This window comes from Pagrus pagrus (assembly GCF_965226575.1).
Source record: "Pagrus pagrus genome assembly, chromosome: 6".
Lineage (NCBI taxonomy): Eukaryota > Metazoa > Chordata > Actinopteri > Spariformes > Sparidae > Pagrus > Pagrus pagrus.
In genome coordinates, this window is record NC_140190.1 from 16,945,142 (window position 1) to 16,967,528 (window position 22,387).

General features: G+C 41.2%; 1 protein-coding gene across 1 annotated transcript in view; it reads right to left on the minus strand.

Annotated features, from left to right (window-relative positions):
• Window positions 1-18,529, minus strand: part of p3h2 (prolyl 3-hydroxylase 2) — a 63,518-nt gene extending 44,989 nt beyond the window's left edge. Inside the window, exon 1 of the mRNA XM_084355948.1 lies at window positions 17,423-18,529. Within this exon, the coding sequence (XP_084212074.1) occupies window positions 17,423-17,839 (417 nt within the window). The 5' untranslated portion in view covers window positions 17,840-18,529. The remainder of the gene's footprint in view (window positions 1-17,422) is intronic.
• Window positions 18,530-22,387: the final 3,858 nt, after the last annotated feature.

Consider the following 22,387-nt stretch of genomic DNA (forward strand, 5'->3'; position numbering starts at 1 on the left):
TACTGAAAACCACACGAGTAAGAGGACTTAAAGGGCTGTGTTATTGTTGGCTGTGATGGAGCCACTGTGAAGACACAGGCCCACACAAGACTTAAAGGAGACATATATGCTCATTTTCAGGTTCATCATTTTATTTTGGGTTACTGACAGAATAGGTTAACAGGCTTTAGAACCCGTCTGAAACGCTCTGTTTTAGCTCCTGTCTCTTTAAGGCCCCACCTCCTCTGATTGGTCAGCTCACACATGCCCGACTCAGCACCGCTAACAACAACAGAGCAGCTGTGCTAAATCTATTCTTAGGTGCCAAACTAGCATTAAAGCATAAATATGTGACATGGTGACATAGTGTGATGTCACAAAATCATGGAATTAAAAGCGGGACTGCTGACGAGGCGTTTCAGGAGCAGTGTTTTCTGTGGGAGAGAGGAGCTTCTGCGGGTGCAGACTTTGACCTTTTTAACTTTTAAGACCTTTTACATGTGCTAGAACATGAAAAAGGAAAGGTAAAAAGCGAAAACTCACAATAGGTCTCCTTTAAAGAGTGACGAGGCAGAGAAGATGAGACTGCTTCATACGGAGAGCATCTTTCGTGAAGTTAATTAAAAAATACACAAGATTCCTCGCTGAAGATGACCTGGTGTCTGTTTTTCATGACAGCGGGCCAAACTAATGCCAGCTGTGGCCTGATGTATATTAAAAACTGTCAAGATAAGGCGACACTGCCAATAAAAGGCTTCAGAGAAACTACACTATGGAATTCCAATAACCCGTAGCAAGATTTTCCCACTCAAACTGTGCGTAACAAAGAATAGTTGTTGACTGTCCAACATCTACATGATGTCATGAAGCACTTTCTGTAAGGCGCTACAATGGCTCTACTGTACAGAAAGTCATATTCCTCATTCTGAGTCCATAAGATAGATCCTCTTGGGGAATTAACCGCTCATTTCCTCAGAATGACACAGTCTCAGAGATTCAGCATTCTGCCCAAACCATGTAAAAATTCCTCTTTGATGAAGAGACGCTATTGGACACCAAACCACAGAGCAGCAACTCACTCATTGGTTCTGTTTGTATCCGTGCTGCTGCTTAGAAACCAGCCCACAAGGTGAGCTCCCGCGTGCGCTGGGTTTAATTAATAAGCAGCCTCTCCTGTGTGGAAGTAGGAACAGAACAATGCCCGACATGTCCCTCGACGCTGCCGTGCTTAATGAGATGTGGTTCGGTTTGTGTTAGCCGCAGTTAAAGTCAGGAATTTACTTAATTACAGTACACAGTTTATGATTTATATCAGCTGTGCCAGGGAACTCAAAAAATCACACTAACAAACACAAACGTGCCATAAACATGTGAGATATTCTTAGAAGTTGACACTTATAATTAACCAAAACCACCTTAACGACCAGACCTAGCTTTATTTAGACCATTAAAAGCAAACATTTCTTTACAAGAGCTTGGGGTTTGCCGGTAAAGCAACATGAAAGGAAATGAATCGTAATACGTCAGCACTTTCGAACTTCCACAGAAAACTGTACACTCCTCCGATGACGGCAAGAACAGCTAGACATGTTTCAACTCTCCTCACTGAAGACAGGAAGCTGTTTATTCATGCTCTGTTGTCTGGTTGAATTTAAGAGCACTGAGGAATCATCTGCATGTCGAGAGACAGCGGAGAAGCTGATGTGTTTGTTTTACAGATGTTCATGAAGTGGCCTGATTACAACAGATGCATTGCTGTCAGGGATTAAACCCACAAAGCAGCACATGGCCTCTCTATCTTCACTGCTATCTGCTGTTACACAATAGTGCGATCTTTTAGTCTGAGCCAACAAAGATAATTAAAACTTCATCATCGGTTCTGAATGCAGTGGTGTAATTATTATTTCAAGATAACAGAGAGTAATTCTGTCTGTCAAATAGATAGTTTTATAATTAAGTCAGTGTACTTTAGTGTCAACCTGGCCAGCGTTAAGATAATCAACTTGTTATCAGCTGTTTAATCACTAGGATTAACATCCATGCTTGCATCTTAGCAACATTAAACAAAGCATTACTTCCCCTGCCTCGAAGTATAAACATTACCTCACATGAACTGATACTGTGATAGAAATATGTTGATAATAAATATTTAAAAAGTCGTTAATTGAGAACATTTTAACACAGATTTCATTCTAAAACTCAAGTGAAAGTCAAGTCTGATCAGGTCAATCTTGATTGTCCCAAGAGTGGAAATGTACTGCCAGGTTAGACACCACCCAAACCATAATCCCACATAGCCAGAACTCACTGTGCCAGCGCTGGAGAAAGGTCTGACTGGCTACACCCATTATCATTCTGGTATAGGCATGTTTGGATTTTTTTAGACCAATCATAATTGTCTTGGGCAGTGGAAAGCAGTGATGGTGTCCCGGGTTGAACCTGATTTGCAAGTGGGGAGGCAAGCCCCGGCATTAAAATAGCTAAATACCTGCAAAAGAAAATGTAAGAGCTGTTAGCTTGTTTGTGTTCGCACCGTTAGCAAACAGGTCAGTGTTGGGATGACTTGCCATTTTCAGTGCGTAGGCTGCTGGCTCAGAGGTTGCTGTTTTCTGTAAAGATGGGGATTTGGCTGTAGCTCACGCAATCAGAAGGACACTCATCTGAGGAAGCCAACTACGCACAAAATGGTTAGATTATTGTACATTACAGTGTTTCCCACACATAGACTTAACTTAGGCGGGCCACCCAGGTATAGTAACGACCCAAGTATAGTTGGCTACCAATTTTAGCATTCCATACTTTTTTATTTGATTTTTTTATCCATCCAAGAGAGTGATGCCATCTGCGATTGATTAACTAGTGGACAATCTGCCTCCTGGCTGCATGTCGAAGTATCCTTGAACAAGATACTCATCCTCAAATTGCTTCTGATCAGCAGGTTGGGACCTTGCATGCTAGTCTCTGCCATCAGTGTATGAATGTGTGTGAATGGGTGAATGTATCACCATTTACCATTTAAAACGCAGGATTCTGACCGAAATAGCCTGCCAGGTGGGAAATGACGCTTAAAATGATTATACTTTAGGGAAAATGATTGTACACAAGTCAAAACCACGAGAACAAACAGGCGTAAGTGTGTAATTTTACAGAATACATAGTTTAAAACAAATAACTGTGCTTGCTTGTGTATTTAAAACAACTTAACTTGAACAGCATATCTGTGCTTGTGAATCATCGTAGCCTACTTCAAGCACGAGGTCACGTGAGACATAGGATCCATGGTCGAATTATCGTCCATTACAGTATATTTGGCGACCCATTTAAGCATTTTTTTTTTTTTTATCTGTCCAAGAAAGCGACACCACCTCCAATCGAATAACTAGTGAACAATCTGCCCTCCATCTTCCGCAGCAAGCAACAAACATCATTTCAACATCTCGGCTAAAGATAGGCCCAATTCAGTCGACTTTGTGTCGCTCAATTCTCACCAAATTTATCTTGAAACTGTTTGGATGTTTTTTCCCGCAGCTTGCAGGATGTGTGATATTCCATCGTGTAAGCAAAGTCAACAGTGATTACAAGGTGTTTATTTTCCTGTCTTTGATGTTGTCTATGCTTAGAGCCACAAATTAGCTGGCATTACCGATCATGCATCCTACAGAGGGCAATATTATTGTACAAATACGATAATTATTGTACATCTGGCAACACTGGTTTATACCCACAGTCTTAATCTTAATCAGACTACCCCAACCAGCAGGGCAGTGAATAAACAAACAAGCACAACTGCACAGAACTGTGAGGCAGGATGGATCAGCTGTCAGCAGATAAGATCAGAAGTGAGAAACATGTGAATACTTGTGCATTCAAAGAGAGGGCAGCTTTTTAATGTGCAATAAGCTATTCCATGTTGAGCATTATTGATGGCCATGTATACAAAAGCAACCTGTGGTTCTTTTGTCCTCTGAGCTAACACGGCACAGCGGCGGCCTGATGGCAGGAGTTCAAACTCTTTGTACTGGTCAGGACTGGGTCGGATGGCCTTGGCCTTCCAGAGGACTCACATTCTGTAAATACCTCTGAGCCGGGCCAAAAGCACCCCAGATATTTTGCTGCTAAATTAAGAGGCCTGTCAAGTCTGTTTTACTGGCCATGTGGAAATCTTAGCATACTGGACTACAATAAAAGGGGCTAATCCTGTTTCTATTAAATTCCTATGAACCGGAGCTGTCGAAGCAGAAAAAAATGTTCATTTTCCTCCAAGAGAAAAGACACAGCTGTCCTTGTTTAAATGACATCTATATTAAAATCCAAACGGTTACTTCTCCTGAACAGCAGCCACATATCTGTAGTGTTCCCCCTGCTTGATTTCCCTCACCAGAGAGCTTTCTATAATTCATAATCGTGTCTTTCACTTCTGCAAACTTGAGCTGAACATAGGAAACTTAATATACACGTGGTCAATTGGCACAAAAATGAAAATAATAATTATGTAAAGCAAGAATCTATCTTCCTTTTTGTTTATATGTTGCACAATCTACACCATGAAGCTTATTTCCCATCCCTTTTCTTTCTGAAAGCCTCTTAAATTAACAGTAATATCCTCCATAACTGTAACAACAAAACTCGAGGCTTTAGCAAACAGGAACCAGAGGTGGAACAACAAAAGAGCTTCAAGGACAAAACAATAAATGACTGTAAATGTGCCACACAATTATACAAAGCAGAATGACATCAGATACCCTCTGCAACTGCAAGAAGACCAAACAGTCTGTGAACTTTCTAGAAGTCTCTTTTCTCCAGAACTGAACTGAACGGGTCTTTGGCGTTGGCTGTGTCAGGAGGAAGCGTTTATTTTCCAGTATTCCTCCGTCTCCAAACTTGAATGATTACTTCTGCGTGCAGACATCCAATAAGACTGATGCCTTCCCCTTATATTGAGCGCATGTGGTCATGGGGGTAATACATCGTCTTGAAGTGGCAGCGCTGAGCTTGTTTTCTCTCAAACTCTCGACTGGAGCCAAAAAGTTTACATACTTTGCGGGGGCTCTCCCACAGGGTGACATCACGATCCTCAGGGTGCTTTACACAAACCTAACTCCCAAATCTTCACTTTAATGACTCATTACTAAATTGGCAAACAGTGATGGACATAAACACTAGCCTCGAGCAGGATCCAACTGTAAAAAGCAGCTGTAAAATAAACTGCGACTTGGACATGAGGTGTGAGCTGACAGCAGGCTTCAGGGGTTTTACCAGGCCTTACATAGTTTAGGATGGGCCTGTTAGTGTAAATCATGTTACATCATCCTGGATGTCTTAAGGCCTATTTGTTACTTTAAGAAATACTAACAGAGGAAGAGATCCATGGGAAGAAAAGTGAGAGTGAACAGTGAAACACGTCTATAATAATCAGTATATACTTTAGGATGGGCACAAAGAATCTGACTGATTCAGGTGTTGAAATTGTAATATTTAAACCTACAGTGCTGAGATTTTCAGCCCCTAAAAAGGATAAAAAGTCTTTCAAAATATCAAATAAGATAAATATTTCTTTTTACATAACAGCCATAAAATCCTGATTTGTTTGTGTATCTTGCAGGTGTGGCAGATGCTTATCAGGGTTGGTGCCACGGGGCTGTTTTTCTCTCAAAAACACATGACAGTCTTGAATCTCTGCCTTCAATAACTTGTGCAATTCTCAGCAGGACAAACATAATGTGAGTTTCTATCTGTATGTACTATACATGACTTTCAATCCTGAGTGCTTCCTGAAATGGTTTTGGTTTAATGGCCTGTAACTTTGCCGTTTTGGTTTACTCTTATGGTACTGTAAGCAAGTGTTTGAAGCAGGGAAGAAAAGTGCCAGTTCTCCCCATTTTCACAATTTGCCATGCAATTTGGGACGGGGGGTTGAAGAGTAGGGCCACCAAGATTTGTTCCGGTGCCTCCGATAGCCAGTTGGAGAACATTGACAGAGAAGGTTAGCTCCTAGCATAGTGGAGCAGTTAATGGTTATTTCCCTCAGAAGTTGGTCGATAAGAAAACAGAGCTAAAAGGAGAGTGAATGTTGGACTTCTTTTCGACAGGATGACAGAAACACGGCTCAAAATAAATGATAACGTTATTCTGTAAACTGCTGTGTGTGTAAATAAGCAACTGTGTGCTAACAAGTTCACATATCAACTTGAACGGTGATAACATGTCGGTGTCTTTTTGCAGGTTTAAGATGAAAGATTAACTAATTGCTATGATAATCAGAATTACTGATTTGCCAATATATTAATTTGCTGCAGCTCTGCTTTGAGCAGATGGGGACGAACTCTTTTAGACAGAAGATTAATTTGTTTTTAAGTCTTTTATTTTCCAAGCCAGAGAGCTATCAAGGACTTCCAGGCCTGATAGCTTCTTCTGTCTCTTATCTTTAAAGCGTTCTGTAGGAGCAGGAACTGACCTCGCTTTTAACTTTTCGCAGAATATGATATACTCCTGCTGCTCGGGGAACGTCCTAAATTTACAGGAAAGGCTCTCTGCCAGAGAACATCTGGCTCCAGACACTTATGAAGAAAGATCAACACGTACACACACTCTCTGTTTTACATTTAATCCACTTCTCTGGAAGCAGTCAGATTTCACCAATCCACATGTCAGGAGTTCACAGCTACTATGACATTTTCTTTGGGATTTATTTGAGACAGATGAGTTGTTTTTCTCTAACCACTTGTCCTAGTTCAATTTAAGAAGCATGGATATGCAAGAAGCAGACAACACATTTCAGCCTAAACCTCACTCTCTCCCATTCCTGTCACACCACTTTGATAAAGGCCCGTCTGAGACTCCTTCTGCCAAACACTGTTTAGCACTTCTTTTTAGCTGTCCTTCACAGAGATCTGAACCAGATGTGGAGACACTGCGGGGTCAGAGTCGGCCAGGGGTCAGGTCAACATGGGATCATGAAAACTACTTTCTCCTGTCCTCTACATAGGTGTAACACTACCTGTGCCACTGCAGGGAATGACCTCTCAGGGAGAGCAGATGCTGATACCTAACGAGAAAGATAAGCAGGTCACAGAGCGGCAGGGGATAATAGTTGGAAATTCTGCTTAGATGAATTATTCTTTGGCAGTCGAAGGGTGGAGGCGGAGGATGGGGGTGTGCAAATTGGAAATAGTCCCCTTCTCAATGCCAGCTGTCAAACTTAACTTGGTGATATGAAGCACAGGGTGGATCAGAGAGCTGTAATGTTGTCTCATCATGGTGTGAAATAAAGACATCTGCACTGGGACGTTTATAACACCAGACAGGCAAGACGTGGCTCAGATACATCCCAGAACCGACCTGGTTGACCATTTGATGTTAAACATACTCTCATATACAACTACATATCTTAAATTCCCTCTCTCACACACACATAAACAGTGTCACATGAGCACACATTTACTACTGAGTCACCATGGGACCCTCGCACTGCAGGCTGACGACAGCGGAGTGGGCCTGGATAAACAATCAACACTGCTGATGGAATTTTACAGGAAACAGCTGTGGGGTCAAAAAGGCAAACAAACCGGCTTGAAAATATGAATGATTCTCACTTCTGAGGGATACGGGAGGATTTGGCACAAGCTCAATCATTCATTTCTTTTGACTGCCAGTCTTGTTCTGTCTAAAGAAGATGTAATAAAGTTGATCTTAATTTATCATACCATTTATTTATCAGCAGACATTAACATCAATATGATGTAAATGTTAATTAATTTTCATCTGCAGTTCCTATGCAGATTGACTGTAATCTGATAAATTGCCTCCAGTGATGTCACTCTGTGGCTACGTTGCATTGTGGGTAATGTCGGCACCAGGTTTTGAAAAGTAGTGGTCTAGCACTGGTCTAGCATTGCACTCCTATACCACTGTTGGACTCATTATGGACGGTTTAAAAACAAATGATCACAATCAATACAGCAGAACCAGAGAAATCACCTTTTTGATTCCCCTGATTCTTCTTCCTTTTAAAAAACTGGCCCCTACAACAATACTTGATAGCTGAGCGACATCACTGGAGGCAATTTATCAGATTACATGCAGCTTCCTCTAGAGCCTCAAAAGACTTCGTACTAGTTTTTTCCCCCACAAAAGCAGTGGACACTACCCAAGACCTGTAAACACACGTTAATGTCTTTAAACAAACAAGGAAAGCAAAAAATAGCAGATTAGATTCTGTTTACATTCGTAAAGCTGGAGCACCGTGGTAGCTGAAGGGTTACTTTGCATGCTGCTGACGACGCCGGTTCAATCTTAGCCAGTGACCTTTGTTGCATGCTGAGACCGCTCACTCTCCCCTAATTTCTTAACTGCCTCTTTACTCTCAATCTGTCCAAGGAGGTTAAAATGTGAAAAGAAAAAATTATCTGCAACAAATATGAAAAGCAAGCATGGAAGAGCCGTAATATTCAGATTTGTACTTCATCCCCTAAACAGCAACACAGCTGCAGTCTTCTATCCTGCAGGACCCACATTCATGTTGGTCCACCCAGTGTCACAGCTCAGTTGAAGGTGGACAATATTAATGCATTGTTATTAATATCAGAACAATATCAGTTCCCCCTTTTGTGAGGGCGCAGTGGAAATGCATACGATGGCATGACGCCATACCATGCTAAATGTGTGCTTCATTAAGCCAGTGGAAAAAGGCCACAGGAGACATGTGACCCTGCTGTGGCTCTGAATAGGCTCCCTGCTACTGCCACCACAGCACAGCAGCCACATATTAAATACCACAAATCTTCTGCCACAGAAGACTAAATGAAATGTTACCAGAGGAGCTCTCGGTTCAATACATGACAGGCAACACAGACTAAATATTTATTAAAACTATACTGTGTACATTTAAGCTGCTGAAAGACAAAAGGATAAAAGGCTTCCATACTCTGATTTAAAATCAATCTTGGAAAACTACTTCATTTGCCAGTTTTCCACAACAGATTGGACTTCCTGTACCCTCTTCTCTCTTTGTGGTTTCCAGCCCAGAGCCTACAGCTCTCCACTGTGAGAAATGATCTGCTGAGGACAGAAGTAACTTGAGACGTTAGCACAATTTATAGCTCACGCATGTGCAGAACAAGCTGTGAGGTGGTTACGGGATACCTCAGAAAAACCTGAGAATTTTACTCTTGTGTGGACTAACCGGTTGGCTTAAATCTGTGCCAACACCTCTGACTACCTCTGGCTACTGGCTTCACGTGAACAAGTATTTAGCTAAAAAAGAAAGGAAATTAACATCTCTTTATCGTCATTACATCCTTCTCCTGCATTTTAACAGCAATGTTTACAGTGTGACACACCCATGGGTGTATGAATACATAAATACAGACCAGTGTATGCTCTTTCTCCTCAGCTGGTCCAGTCACCATAATAAAATGTTGACATTGTACTTTTCTGCAAACCAGGAATATGTCAAACTTGTACGTTTCTTACGTCTTACTTCTATCTGTTAAAAGCGTTTTTTTCTCAATATGGGAAGTTTTTCCTCACTCACCTTAAATACAGTGTTGTCACAATGTAAAATTGAAACACAAAGAAAGATCGAGTTTCAACATATCTGTGGTTTGCAGAAATGTACAATGCAAAAATTATTATAGCGATTGGGTTGCTTCAGCGTCACTCTTGAATCAATAAAAGGTTTCTTCTCTCTCATGCAGCCACTGGATTTACAGCAACCTGTCCATAGATGTTCTTTCTGAAGCAGTGCATCCTCAAACTTATGTATTTTTCCCAGAAAAGTCAGCATATTCATTGAACACACAAAAAATCCATGCAAACACATCTCTACTCAGTTTGTGTGTATTGTGTGGGCTTTACAATTGACAGTGAAATAACGTTTTTCAGCTTTTTTATGATATGATGGATAGCAAAAAGTGATTCTTTCTGCAGATAACATGGAGACGGAACTGTTTTTCTTCCTGCACCCCTGCAGCAGCCAAAGCATACTTCAAGTCACCATGAAGCTGAACAGATACCTGGCAAACTCTGTTTTTTCCATCCCAGCCCTGATTTCTCCTCTCAGACACCAGGGAGGCTTTGGCCAGACTGATAATCACCAATCAGAAAAATACACAGGAGTTTACAAGCACACACTTACACACACATCTCTGGTAGCAACAACTGTCCTTGCTGCCCACCTTTAAGTTACTGAATGACATCCAAACATATACTTGTGTCTAAATGCCGTTCTGCAGCTGGTTGGAGCTGTGTCAGTGATTCTTGGTCCAGATCTTCTCTTCTGTGACAAGGGGCATTGTGATCCTCACAGTGATAAATATCTCAATTAATCAAGACTGAAGGTTTGGAACTTGAATCAAAAACGGTCCTGATTGCTGTCGGCTCCTGCTGCTCTTCTGTTTTATTTGGCCCTCAGCTTCACATTCACAGATGCCAACACTCGACAGAGTCATCTCGGAGCCAAGTCCAAAACCTGCCGCTGTCTCATCCCATCCCACAAACCATTGCAGTGTTTTCAGCAGTGATCCTTAAAAAGCCTCCTGCCTCCTCCACTCGTTTAATTGTTAATCAGGGCGAGAACAATATCGGTGTGTTACGCCACGGCGTACCCCCACATTCCTTTGGTCCGTTATCCGCTCAAGTCCAGTCATGCAGAAGGCCTTTGGCACAGCCAAGTGCCACAATGTCTGGCCGTCTGGGCAAAGCACAGCACTGCACGCTAGGTCAGGGCAGCCAGGAGGGCAGCATGGTGACACCACAGGTGTGTGTGAGGGAGAAGGTCCACTGACCTATCTTTTTACCAAACCCCCGTTTCCATTATAAATATGGTTAATGACAGTGACACACAAGTTTATGATATCTTGGAAATTTCAATGAGAGAAGACTTGAAAAACACGTTAACCTCATCTAAACAATTTTTGCCCAGTGAGTTCAAGAAGACGACACTTTTCTTTGATTCCAGTTATTTCTCGTTTTCATGTTGACAACAGAGGAAACACATTTTTCAGCTCTGCCTTCTTAAGCATTAGTCCTTTCGCTTTAGGGTTGAGTCTTCTTCTTCTTACGTCACCAACAGTGTCACTTAATCCGTCACCAGCAGTGTATCGTTCGTTTGTATCATTGTATAAGTTCTTTCAGCATAGTACCCTTACAACCCGTACGTAACCCGTGACAATTAAATAACTGACACACTGTGACTACTTTTTTCTTGGTATGTGGTTGTTTAGTACAGCAGGGCAACAAGCTTTGCCTAAGAAAAGGCTGCAGGCAGCAAGACAACTGTCTGCTAAAAAAACAAGAGTTTGGGAAATCCCACAACAGAGCGTAGCCGACAAGAGGACTCCAGTTGTTTCGATTTCGATTTTGATAATGGAAACACAAAAACAAGCATTCCAATATGTAACGAACTGAAATGGACTGGTTGGTGAAAATGCAGCTCAAGTGACTACCTCTGATGGGATATATTAACCTTTGTGGAAGGTTTGTAGAAAGTTTTCAAACAATCAGTACAGGGTTGTTTGACATTCTAGGAAATATTTCTATTCACTTTCATGCCAAGACTTATTTGATGAGATTGGTGCCACTGTTGTGTCTTCTAAATTTTGAAGCCAGCAGCAGCTTAGCTTAGCTTAGCTTAGCTTAGCACAAAGACTGGAAAAAGAGGGAAACAGCTAGCATGGCTCTGTCCAAATGTAATAAAATCCACCAATCAGCACCTCTTAAGCTAATTAACTAACAGCTGTATCTCGTTTGTTTAATCTCCACAAAAAGTGGAAAAACAGTTTGTTACGTTCATCAGTTATGTTCTGGACTATTTCTTGACCGGGCGCAGCGTCTTCCTGGAGGCAATATTTCTTTTCCAAGGACAGCAAAGGCATGTCCCACTGTACTCTGCTTCTGATTGGTTTACCCTGATAATCTATTACCTTTACTTATTATCACTCTTCATGCCTAAACCTAACCAGCATAACCAACCAACCCAGCCAACGATGGCAACGAGTGCCTCATGGAGTCTTGTCATCACCGTGAGGTTACCTGAAGACTCCAGGTCACTAAATGTTGAAGTATTCCTTTAAAGTTGTATGGAAATAAAAACTTACTTGACTTGAAGATGTGAAACATTGCTCCAGTGTAGAGCCCAACCAATACTGGAGTTTTGCAGTTGAAAAGATATGTACGTCATAAATAAATAAATAAACAATAAACTTTATTGTGCAAAATGGCATCAGAGCACTGAAACAATAAACTTCACTGGGAATGTAATAATTACAAATTATCCAAAGCATCTGCATTATGTTCCGTAGAAAAATGTTTTCATTTCGGGACATATCAGATAACATGTACGTCAATACTGATATATCTGTGATAGACCTAAAATATCAGTCAACCAGTATATCAGTCGTGGTCTACGACACTATTTTACCGCTTCATGCAACTTCATGCAGACGTTACGTATCAAAAGCTCTAAATGGACCTTTTCAGTGAGTCACAGTCTTCATTTCCTTCAGTCATGCACACATGAGACCAGAGTGACGAGTCGAGCGGAGAGCCAATTTTCTACAGTCACTTTGTAGAGAGAATAAACCGCAGAACGACCTTGCACATTCATCAAACACATAAATCTGACTTGGCGGCGAACAACCTGCCTTCCTCTGAGCAAATGGCAGCGCTGCTGCTTGCTTTGACCAATCCAAATACAGCGCTCACTCTCCCTCTGTCTCAACCCAACGATCCCCTTGTTATCAGCTGCAGATGACAATAACGTCATCTGTGACTCTCGTCAAGCGCCATGACCTCCGTCCCTACAAAATCTGTTAATTTTCCACTCAAATGTTCACTCCGTCCAACATTCCTCGCTGGGGTTTCAAGCTGATGTGGGAGCTGGAATACTGGAAAATCATATCCTCCCAATGCTGCAGCCTAATTCTGTCAATTTCTGTCAATAAGCTGAAAAGGGAATGTGAAACAAACCACAGCAAGAATTCACCACAGCATTGGGATCCAGTCCTTCACACATACACACACCTAACCGAGGCTGTACTTGAGCCACGAGCTGCCTGCTGTGTCGTAATCAAACCATCGTGTTTGCAGTGGAATCACAAACATGTCGGACTTTCAGGAGAAAATTCCAGTGGAGGCTCACAACATCAGCAGGCTACAGAGACTGCTCTGACCTCCTGCCACCTTTGAGCATCGTGCTGGGATAAGTTCTCAAAACAAGATGATGATAGGATGGTTATTGAGTTACAGTATTTGTCCGAATTCCCAAGACAAATTAACTTAATCAGCTCATGAGAAAACCGTCTCATTCACTTGTGTTACAGTGCAGTTGGACGAAATCTCTTGTGTGTGTGTCAAATCATAGTCAGCGTACATTTGTGACACTGATAGCTCCAAATGTCCTCAGCTCGTCCACTGTGTCATTATGGAGCATCTCCAAGCTCTAATTAGTCGGAAATGCTCCCCAAAACTCATCCGGGACAGAAGTCATTATTGCAGAGGATATATTTGTTGGCAGCCTTGTAAAGCCAGCTGTCAAACAAACCCCATCATGGTCTGTGTATATGAGATGTCATGTATTGTGAGAGTGTCTGTCTAGCTGTCTCTGTGCGCTGCATTGAGGCTCTGATGTATTTGGATGGGTCATGTGCAGAGGATTCATTCCTCCACAGAGATTAATAATGGATAATTATCTGTGCAGAATATTTGTCATGCACAAGGCAAGAAACTATTTTGGCAAAGACGGTGGTATGTAGCTTCTATCTTATATTGTTCCAGCTCTTCATTTAAACTACATGATGTTTACATCGAGTAAAGACTTCATGTTTTTAATCAAATGAAAATATTCTCAATGTTTTCTGCATCACTTTTTATACGCAACTAACATGTATGCATACATACATACATTAGCTATTCAGCAGATCACTGCACGAGAAGAGAGAAACGGAAAGAGAAAGGTAAACTTTTGCTGTAGTATCCATGATTTATTAGTTATTGAAGTTATTTTTCTCCTCTGCCTCTTCACCAGTGCTATGTGCAACTTTGTATCACAAATCCTCGATTAAAAGTGGCTATTTAGCGAGAGCGGTGCTTTATTGTAACAACAGTATGTACATCCGCAGAGACATTTCCTTTCATGAAGGTGCAGAACGTAAGAGCTTGTTGGCTGTCAGCTGTCTTATCCAGTGTGTTAAAGTTATATTATAATTATAAATTATAATGAAAATAATCTTTCGCTGCAGCCTCAGCTTGCAGTAAAAGAAAGTGATAAGAAAAAAATGGGGGAAATGCTAATTATCTACGAGTAACAAGAGTACGTCCAAGTAAAATAAAAATAAAGAGTGTTTGAAACTCATACTGTATTTATAATACCAAATTTGTACCGGAATTGCTGGATTATGATCTTTATCCGATTTTCACTCATTGTTTCATAATCAAAATAAACACTATTAAATTAAAGAAATCTGAAAAATGAAACCAGGAATAAAGAGCCCTGCTTTCACAACCATTTCTTGGAATGGCAGTGCTGTGAGAAAGATCAGATTAAGGACACAGTGGCTGCAGATAGGATCTCTTCTTGCCCCTCTGGGGGCAGTTCAGGGCCTTTGATCGCGGCTGTACAGCGAGAGCTGTGGCCAATGGCAGGGATCACTGGAGGCCATCGGGGTCCGGCCCAGTGGCAGCAGCTACAGAAGTCTCCCTTTAATACATGCAGAAGGTGGCGTGTCTCTTTTTTTAGAAAAGCAAACAGGCCACAACAGGAAAATAAAATATTTGCCCAGCTAAACGATGGGCGAGCTGGGGACATGAGGCCTGAGTGAGGAGAACAGTTGGTGACTGTGGAGCCTCTTCTAACAGGACCAATGGCAGCCTTATGCCAGAGGCTGTCAGGAGGAGGGTGTGTGACGCTGGAATGTTAAATACTGCAGGAATGTTATTTATTTTCAAATACCACCAAGTACCCCCATACTAACACACATGTGAGCGAGGGTGCCCGCACACACATACGTAGAGGATCCTGATACTAATGTGCATATGCACACCGACTGGCCTGATGTGCTCTGATCATCCCATCCAATAGGAAGGCTCCAGCTCTGCCTCTCCTCACCTGTGGTAAGATCAACACCAGAGCTCTCAGCCTTGATGTGCTGCCATGTACTCAGTTCATAAAGATGTCAACACGCGAGGAGACACAGGGCAACACTGGAGGATGTGGAATACTTAATCCTCTAAAACATTTGTGAGGGTTTCAGTTTCTGTTTTGTCGTGAGAGAAAAAACACAATGTTCCATTTTTTTCTCCAAACAGATGTTAGAGAAACTATTCTCACAAAAGATTAGTAGTATTTTTACAGCTGGGCGAGGATCTGTGTATCCGTCTATGCTCGTGTCTAGACAGGAGCATGCACTGTTATGAGAGGATCACATCAGCTCTTACTTTTTCTCTGCTGATTCAGAGAAAAATGGGGAAACTGTTGCCCGCAGACAGTGACGGGGCAGATTAACTTCCCACCACATCTGAGCAGTGGAAGCTGTGTGTCATCACTCTGGCATTTTCCAGGTGGTCTGCAGTCAGCCGCGGTGGAAGTCGACCGGGTCTCAGGTTCATGTGAGGAGATGGTGCCAGCTCTCGGGACTGAGCTCCAACTAGGTAAAAAATGTCACTCAAAGAAGCCTGTGCGACACCTGGTGCCACTGAAACTGCAAGTGTCCGCCCCCTGAAGTGTCCTGAAGTCGAACCTAACAATAATCTTGAGGGATGGATACAGAAAGACAATTTCCCTGCAGGAGTCATTGTATCATCGTTGCAACCACAGATCTTATCGTACGCCAACTCTTTTCATCTGTCGGAAGTCTATTGGGGATGCAAACAAAAACCTGCAGCGCGAGATAAATGCACAACACTCTTCCTAAATAAGGAGCTTTGAATAAAAACATCCAGATGTGTGTCCAAATCAGTTTGCAAGTGATTCCTAGAATACAACAAATGTATTTGCTCCTGGGGGACAAATACAACTCAGAGTCACACAGAGTCTGAATAAGCACTTTGTTCCCTGCTCTCCTGTTTTATGTCTCTTACACTGTTCCCACGCCAAGCAGCGCTCAACATCATCCCAGCCAAAAGATGGACCTCATGGGAAATTATGTTCTGGAAATTTGTACGTACATAGCAGGAATAACTATGATTTCTCTCATGTTAAGACTGAGGAATAGTGGCAGTTTAGGAGTATTTGCAATAATCCAAATCTATAGCCGATTTCGAGATACGCACTCTTCTTTGGCACGTTTGTTGCTGCCGCTGTGGTATACGGGATGAAGCAGGGAAGAGAAAGAAAAAGTTGGAGCTGCCAAAACACAAAAGAGCCACAAACATTTGTTTAAAAATAACAGAGCACACAGAGGAGCCATAAAAAAAGCAAAGCGCGGTTGTAAACAAAGGACTGAAGCAAGTGCACAGACATCTGTTGAGTCAACCTGCTGTGACGGGCTGCTGGGTCTTGATGTGACTGGAAGTAAATCTAATGTCAACAACATGGTAGTCTTTGATATGCGTGTGATGCATGTAGTGGATGTTACATCACACGGTTGTCAGGATAGAAACATTTAAAGAGTGTGCACATACAGCTTTAGCTAGTCAGTTTTCTGAAAAGCAGGTAGGTATAATCAGGTATATGGTAGATATGAAACAGATTTATGTTTCTCCTGCATCTCTGTGTTTATCAAACACTTATTTTGCCCCTTTTTTTTAATACGGTATTTTGCTCTATATATGTGTTGCTGTAAAACGTCCTCCTATAGCGGCAAGTTTGCTTTACATGTTAATGAAAATACAAAATACTGGCAAATATATGCATTTTTAAGACTCTAAGATATCAATATCTGGACCTGAAAGGACCAACATCTGCAGCGGTGATAGTTTTTCAGAAGTCTATCACAACTATAAGGGTGTCGATGACTGATAATTAACCGCTTCTTGTGGCCGATACAATGTGTCACCTGATTACACATTGTTGTATTTTAAAAAGAAGTTCCTCACCTGTGTTTTATGCACACCTGAGGGTAAGAACGGCGAAGATGTAGAGAGCAAAGCTGGATGATTTAATGTAAGGGAAGGCAATTCTGGAGAGAGATAGTTGACTGTTGAGTCTCATTTATCGGCTACGCTTTCATTATCAGGCCGATAATTCACCTGTCTGGTATCGTGCATCCCTAACAAAACACTACACTTATATCACATTTAAGTGGGTAAACTGCACATGAGTGAGGTACTGGTACATGCCCAACTCTGTATGTAAGCTTCACACATCCCTTGAATCCCATGTTTGTGTTGTTTCCAGTGTCCTCTCATCACTCTGCCCTGAAGCATCACCAGCTGATGAGGACAGCAGCAGCTAACTTGAAGCACTTTCTCAGTGCTTCCCGTGCAGACCCCCTCCCCCGTCCCTTACCTTCTGATAAGCCAGCTGCAGATAGTTGTAGGGGATCCTCCTGTGGAAGTCCTGCAATACATCCTCGCTCACTTTATGCACAGACTGCGAGCCGAGCGTCTCCTCGATGCATCTGTTCATACACGCCGCTCTCCGGAGCACCACGTCGGAGAAGCGCAGGTCCGTGAAGGTCTCATCAAACGGATGCTGGTCCTGGCACGTCAGCCGGCACCGGACTCTGGTGCGCCGGACCTCTGTGTAGCTGCTGAGCGCTCCCTCCATGTAGCGCACCACATTGTGATAGTCGTTGTTGTAAAACGCATTCACAGCGTTGTCGTACAACAGGTCGTAAGGCTCCAGGAAGGCTGTAGAGGTGGACAACACGACGGCGAGCAGGACTATTGACGAGATAGCAGCCGGTGAGAAGTTTGTATCCATCCTCTGCTTTCGGTGGAGACGGCGAGGAGCGACAGGCGGAGAGCGGACTGTCAGTCACAACAACGAGCAGCCGAGCCTCGTTTCAGAGTCACTTTAAAGCTCCTCACGGAGAAGACACCCGGGACGGCATCGGAGCAGGGCGGAAATCATGTTGCTTTAGTCGGGGACACACATTTTGTTATGACCCCCCTCTGGCTCCGCTGACTCCGCCCCTCCGAGGAATGAATGGGCTGAAAACAATCACAGCTCGCGCTCCTTCAGGCTCCTCGAGCAGCCGAGCGCGCGGACACACGGGCTCCTTCAATGGAGACACAAACAACGACAATGGTCTCATAGATTTATATAATGTGATAAATTCAGCACAACTGAAGGAAGATGTGCTTTAATTCAACCCTCATGCAACTGTTGATATTTTATGTTTTTAACTTTGATAATTTGATCATTTTGTTTTAATGCGTGTTGAATGAATTCTGACAAAGGTGCTCAGCTCATATAACATGTCTATAATACACTGTGTGTATATTACAGACAGACAGCTGAAACTGTTGCGCATATCATGAACCATTAAAACCCATTAAAACTATTTGTTTTCACCCTATGTCATTACAGCATAAAGATCAATCATCCCATGTTATCAGGCTTTCACTCTGTGGTCCTGGATGAGTGTGATTTTTACTATTTTTTTTACTAGATAAGGCAATTTACCTGTATTTTGGCCCGTATTAAATACATGCTATTTCCCTTGTATCCTATAGGGGGCTTTGCCTCATAATAAAACTAAAGACCACATTACAGTAGTACAAAAAATGATCCCCATCAAAAACTGCCATAAAAATACTGTATATTAAGACAGAAAAAGTTATTATCAGAACTGATGGGTGAAAAATGTAACCCAGTGAAAGTTGAAAATAACATAAATATGTAATAGTTTTATGGCATTGTTCGACATTGATCATTTTTGTTCTATATGATCTAGAAAGTGAAATGTAAAAGTTTTGAGGGAAAAGTCTGGGTTTCATCTGGACAGACAGGTGACAGGAGAGTCCTCTTCACAAAACTGGCAGAAATAAATTCAATCAAAATCTGACTATTTGAAGCCATTTTGATGACAGAAGCTTTTAATGATCCATGTAAGAATATAATTAAATACAATGTAGGTGATTTTCTAAGTAAATGGCGCAGGTGTAATAGGTCAATTTATGAATTTATACTGTCCCTGTTATACAAACCAATATATAGGCTAATTATTTGATTTATTTATTTTTGGTCCCATTGAGATCACAGATCTCTTTTACAAGGGAGACTTGACCAAGAATGGCAGCAACACAGTAAATTAACAGAAAAAAACAAACTCATATAATCAGATTTAACATTTGCACACAGACAACCTGGACTAATCAAAAATACATTTCTGGACAGTTTAAACTGATTGTGTTGCTAAAAAGACATTAGATGATCACAGTCAGTTATGATGAGCTTTGTCCATGCAAAAATACCTGCTGTCCAGACTTCTGAGGTTTCTCTTGTGTACGGGGTTCAGTTTGAGTATCAGGACTCGGTCAGGGACCATCCACTTAAAGGACACTGTCTCCCTCTGGAGGCATCTCCAGTGTGAAGCAGCTTCATCACAGGACTGCTTCAAACTTCAGCTCAAATAAATGAATAAATAATCAATAATGCACTGTGCTTAGCTTCTGTTTGAACTGAGCTGTAAATGTAGACACATCTTATGTGGAAACATTTCCAGGTGTTTGTTTTAACTTTCATTATTTCTGTGAAGTTTATAGTCTGAAGCCAAACTTTTATTATACTGACTGAAATGTGTCTGTGTTGATGTTTTAATTAGCATGTCAAACAAAAGCTTTTTCAAAGGTGATCCTAAAACAAAATGACAAAGCTACTTCTTTTGAAATAGGCCGCCAGAGTGCAGTAAATACAGTGTTTTTACTTGCAGACTAAATTTTATTTTCAGCAACATAAACTTGCAGTGAAACCATTAAATACACTTTACTGGGATCCTGAATAGTTAAAGTCCCAGATCCAAGATCTAAATCCCTGTTTGTGCTGTGCACCATTTTAAAACTGTGGTCAGTGAATGTGTGGGAGGTCGAGGCAGAGCGTATCAAGTTCTTTACTGTAAGGATGAATGTGTTCGCATGTAGATATATATGTTTCCATTAATAAAGACTGTGGTGAAGCACAACGGTAATAGAGAAATGACCACTGCCATGTGTGACATGACCTAACATCCCAGCTTTAAGTGACTATCAAGTGTGCAGAATGCAGTTTAATCAAAAAGCACCACGATGAGATGTTTGTTAAAAGGATGTTTTGTGTTCAGATGTTTCCTACATCTAACTGTTTTAATGTTCATGAAATGAAAAGAAATGTTAACAGAAATCCACAGGAAAATGAATGCAATATCATTACATTGCATCATTATGTTATATGATTAAACAAGACCTGATGTCCACTACAAGGACAGATGATTAAAGATCAATAAATATATTATGTTATTATATTAATATAATATTATGCCTGACACACTCTCCCAACCAAAACTCACTCGCCCATCAGTTTTCGGATTTGAAATCGCTTAACTTTTCAAATTATTGGCCTCCATGCACAGATACAGATGTTTACGCAGCCACTGTTTAAAGGCCTTTAGACATTTACATTTCCTCTCTGGGATTACCAAAAGTCAAACTAAAAGTCTTACTGTTAAGGATTCCCCCCGCCTTTGAAACCATTTGATTTCATGCAGAGTATTTCTGTGTTACCCGAGTGTGTCAACACACTAAAGCTGTCAAGACAGCTGAAGAATGATTTTGCCGCTCTGTGTAAATGCTGTTAATGTTTTGTTTTGAGGTACTTTTCTTGAGTATTTCCTTTTTCTGGTACTTTATCCTTCTACTCCGAGCAAATATTGTTCTTTCTAATCACCACATCAATGTATTAACTTTAGTTAGTAGTTACTCTTCGGATAACATGCTGCATCACAGCCAAATGAGTGCATGTTTCAATTCACTTATTTCTATCGACAATCAGATAAAAACACTGACTCCAATGTCAGAAAAATGCTAATATCGCAACTGATAATTGACCAGGCCGATAATCGATCAAGCTTCACTATATGCATAAATCATAATTCCCTCTAGATGCATATATCTAAACTCCTACAAAGCTATTTGCCGACTTTGAACTGTTTACATGTACAGTGAGACAACAGGTTGTATAGAGCAAGACCTGTGCTTTGTTTTACTTCAACGAATCCATGGGTTAGCATTATTTCATGGCCATGCTGTGGGAATAGGGAAAGAATCATTCTATTTAACTGTATATTCATCATATGAGGGGCATGTATGTAAATAATACTGTGGAGGGTGAGGTTCGCCCAGGGCGTCATGCAAGCTAGGACCGCCACTGCTCTTGTGTAGTTGTCTTCCTCTCAACAAAATGTGAAAGTCATCTTTCAAGTATTAGTCAACTTCTAGGAATAGGTGTGATTGAATACGGTTAAAAACACTTGGTATTTGTCTCCAGTATATCCCTCCCTGATCAGCCCGGTGTGATGTTATGCTTTCACTACTGTGACTTTCGATATTAAAGTAATTCTTTACTCTCCTTCCAGTCAGTTGTGTACTCAGAGTTCACCATGGCAGCAGCTTTGATAAGAGAAGCCAGTAAACACAGTCTTTAGGGTAAAACGACAGCAGATATGAAAGGAAGGAAACTGTTTCAGTGTCAGGAAAGAGCTAATTAGGCTACTGTAGCAGCGTCTGCCTTTTTAGGGCAACAGGATCCTCTTTGTCACAACAGCAACATAGATTTGTTTTCTCTGTCATTTTCTTGACACAGTGACAAAGTGCATTTATTCAAGTAGGATACTGTATTGAGGTCACTTGCTTTTTGTTTACTTCACTACCACAGCACATTCTGGAGGGAAATACATTATTTTTTTTACAGCTTTTATTACTAGTTATTTTGCAGATCGATATAATTGAAGAAAAACATATAATAAAATATAAAAATCATCATGTATTTACATAAATTAAGCTATATAAAGTTTGAATCAACCCCACCTTTAAACATTTAAGTGATGCTTCCACGTGAATGCATCAGTGATTACATGAGTGGAAAATTTGCCATTTTCCATTTGTTAAGAACTTTTTGTAGTACTTTAGGAATATTTTGATGCTAATAAATGCTTCTGTAGTTTTACTTTTGAGATTTGAATGAGTGTATTTTTTATTACTTTTACTTTCTACCTTGATACTGCTCATAAAGCATGAGAATATTTACGACTTCAGGCTGCAGCAGGGGAGCCACCATGTGAGTATGAAGAGTAATTTAACAAAAAAGGGGACATTAATCAGTGTGATGTGTAGAGGCTGACAGAGACAACATCATATTTTATCATATCATTTATCATAATTTGCAGAGAACCTTCACTTGTATCAGAAGCAGCTATGGCTCGAGTGTAAAAAACATGTTTCAAATAGGAACTGACTGAACTGATGGGACTGAAATGAATATAAAACTATTAAG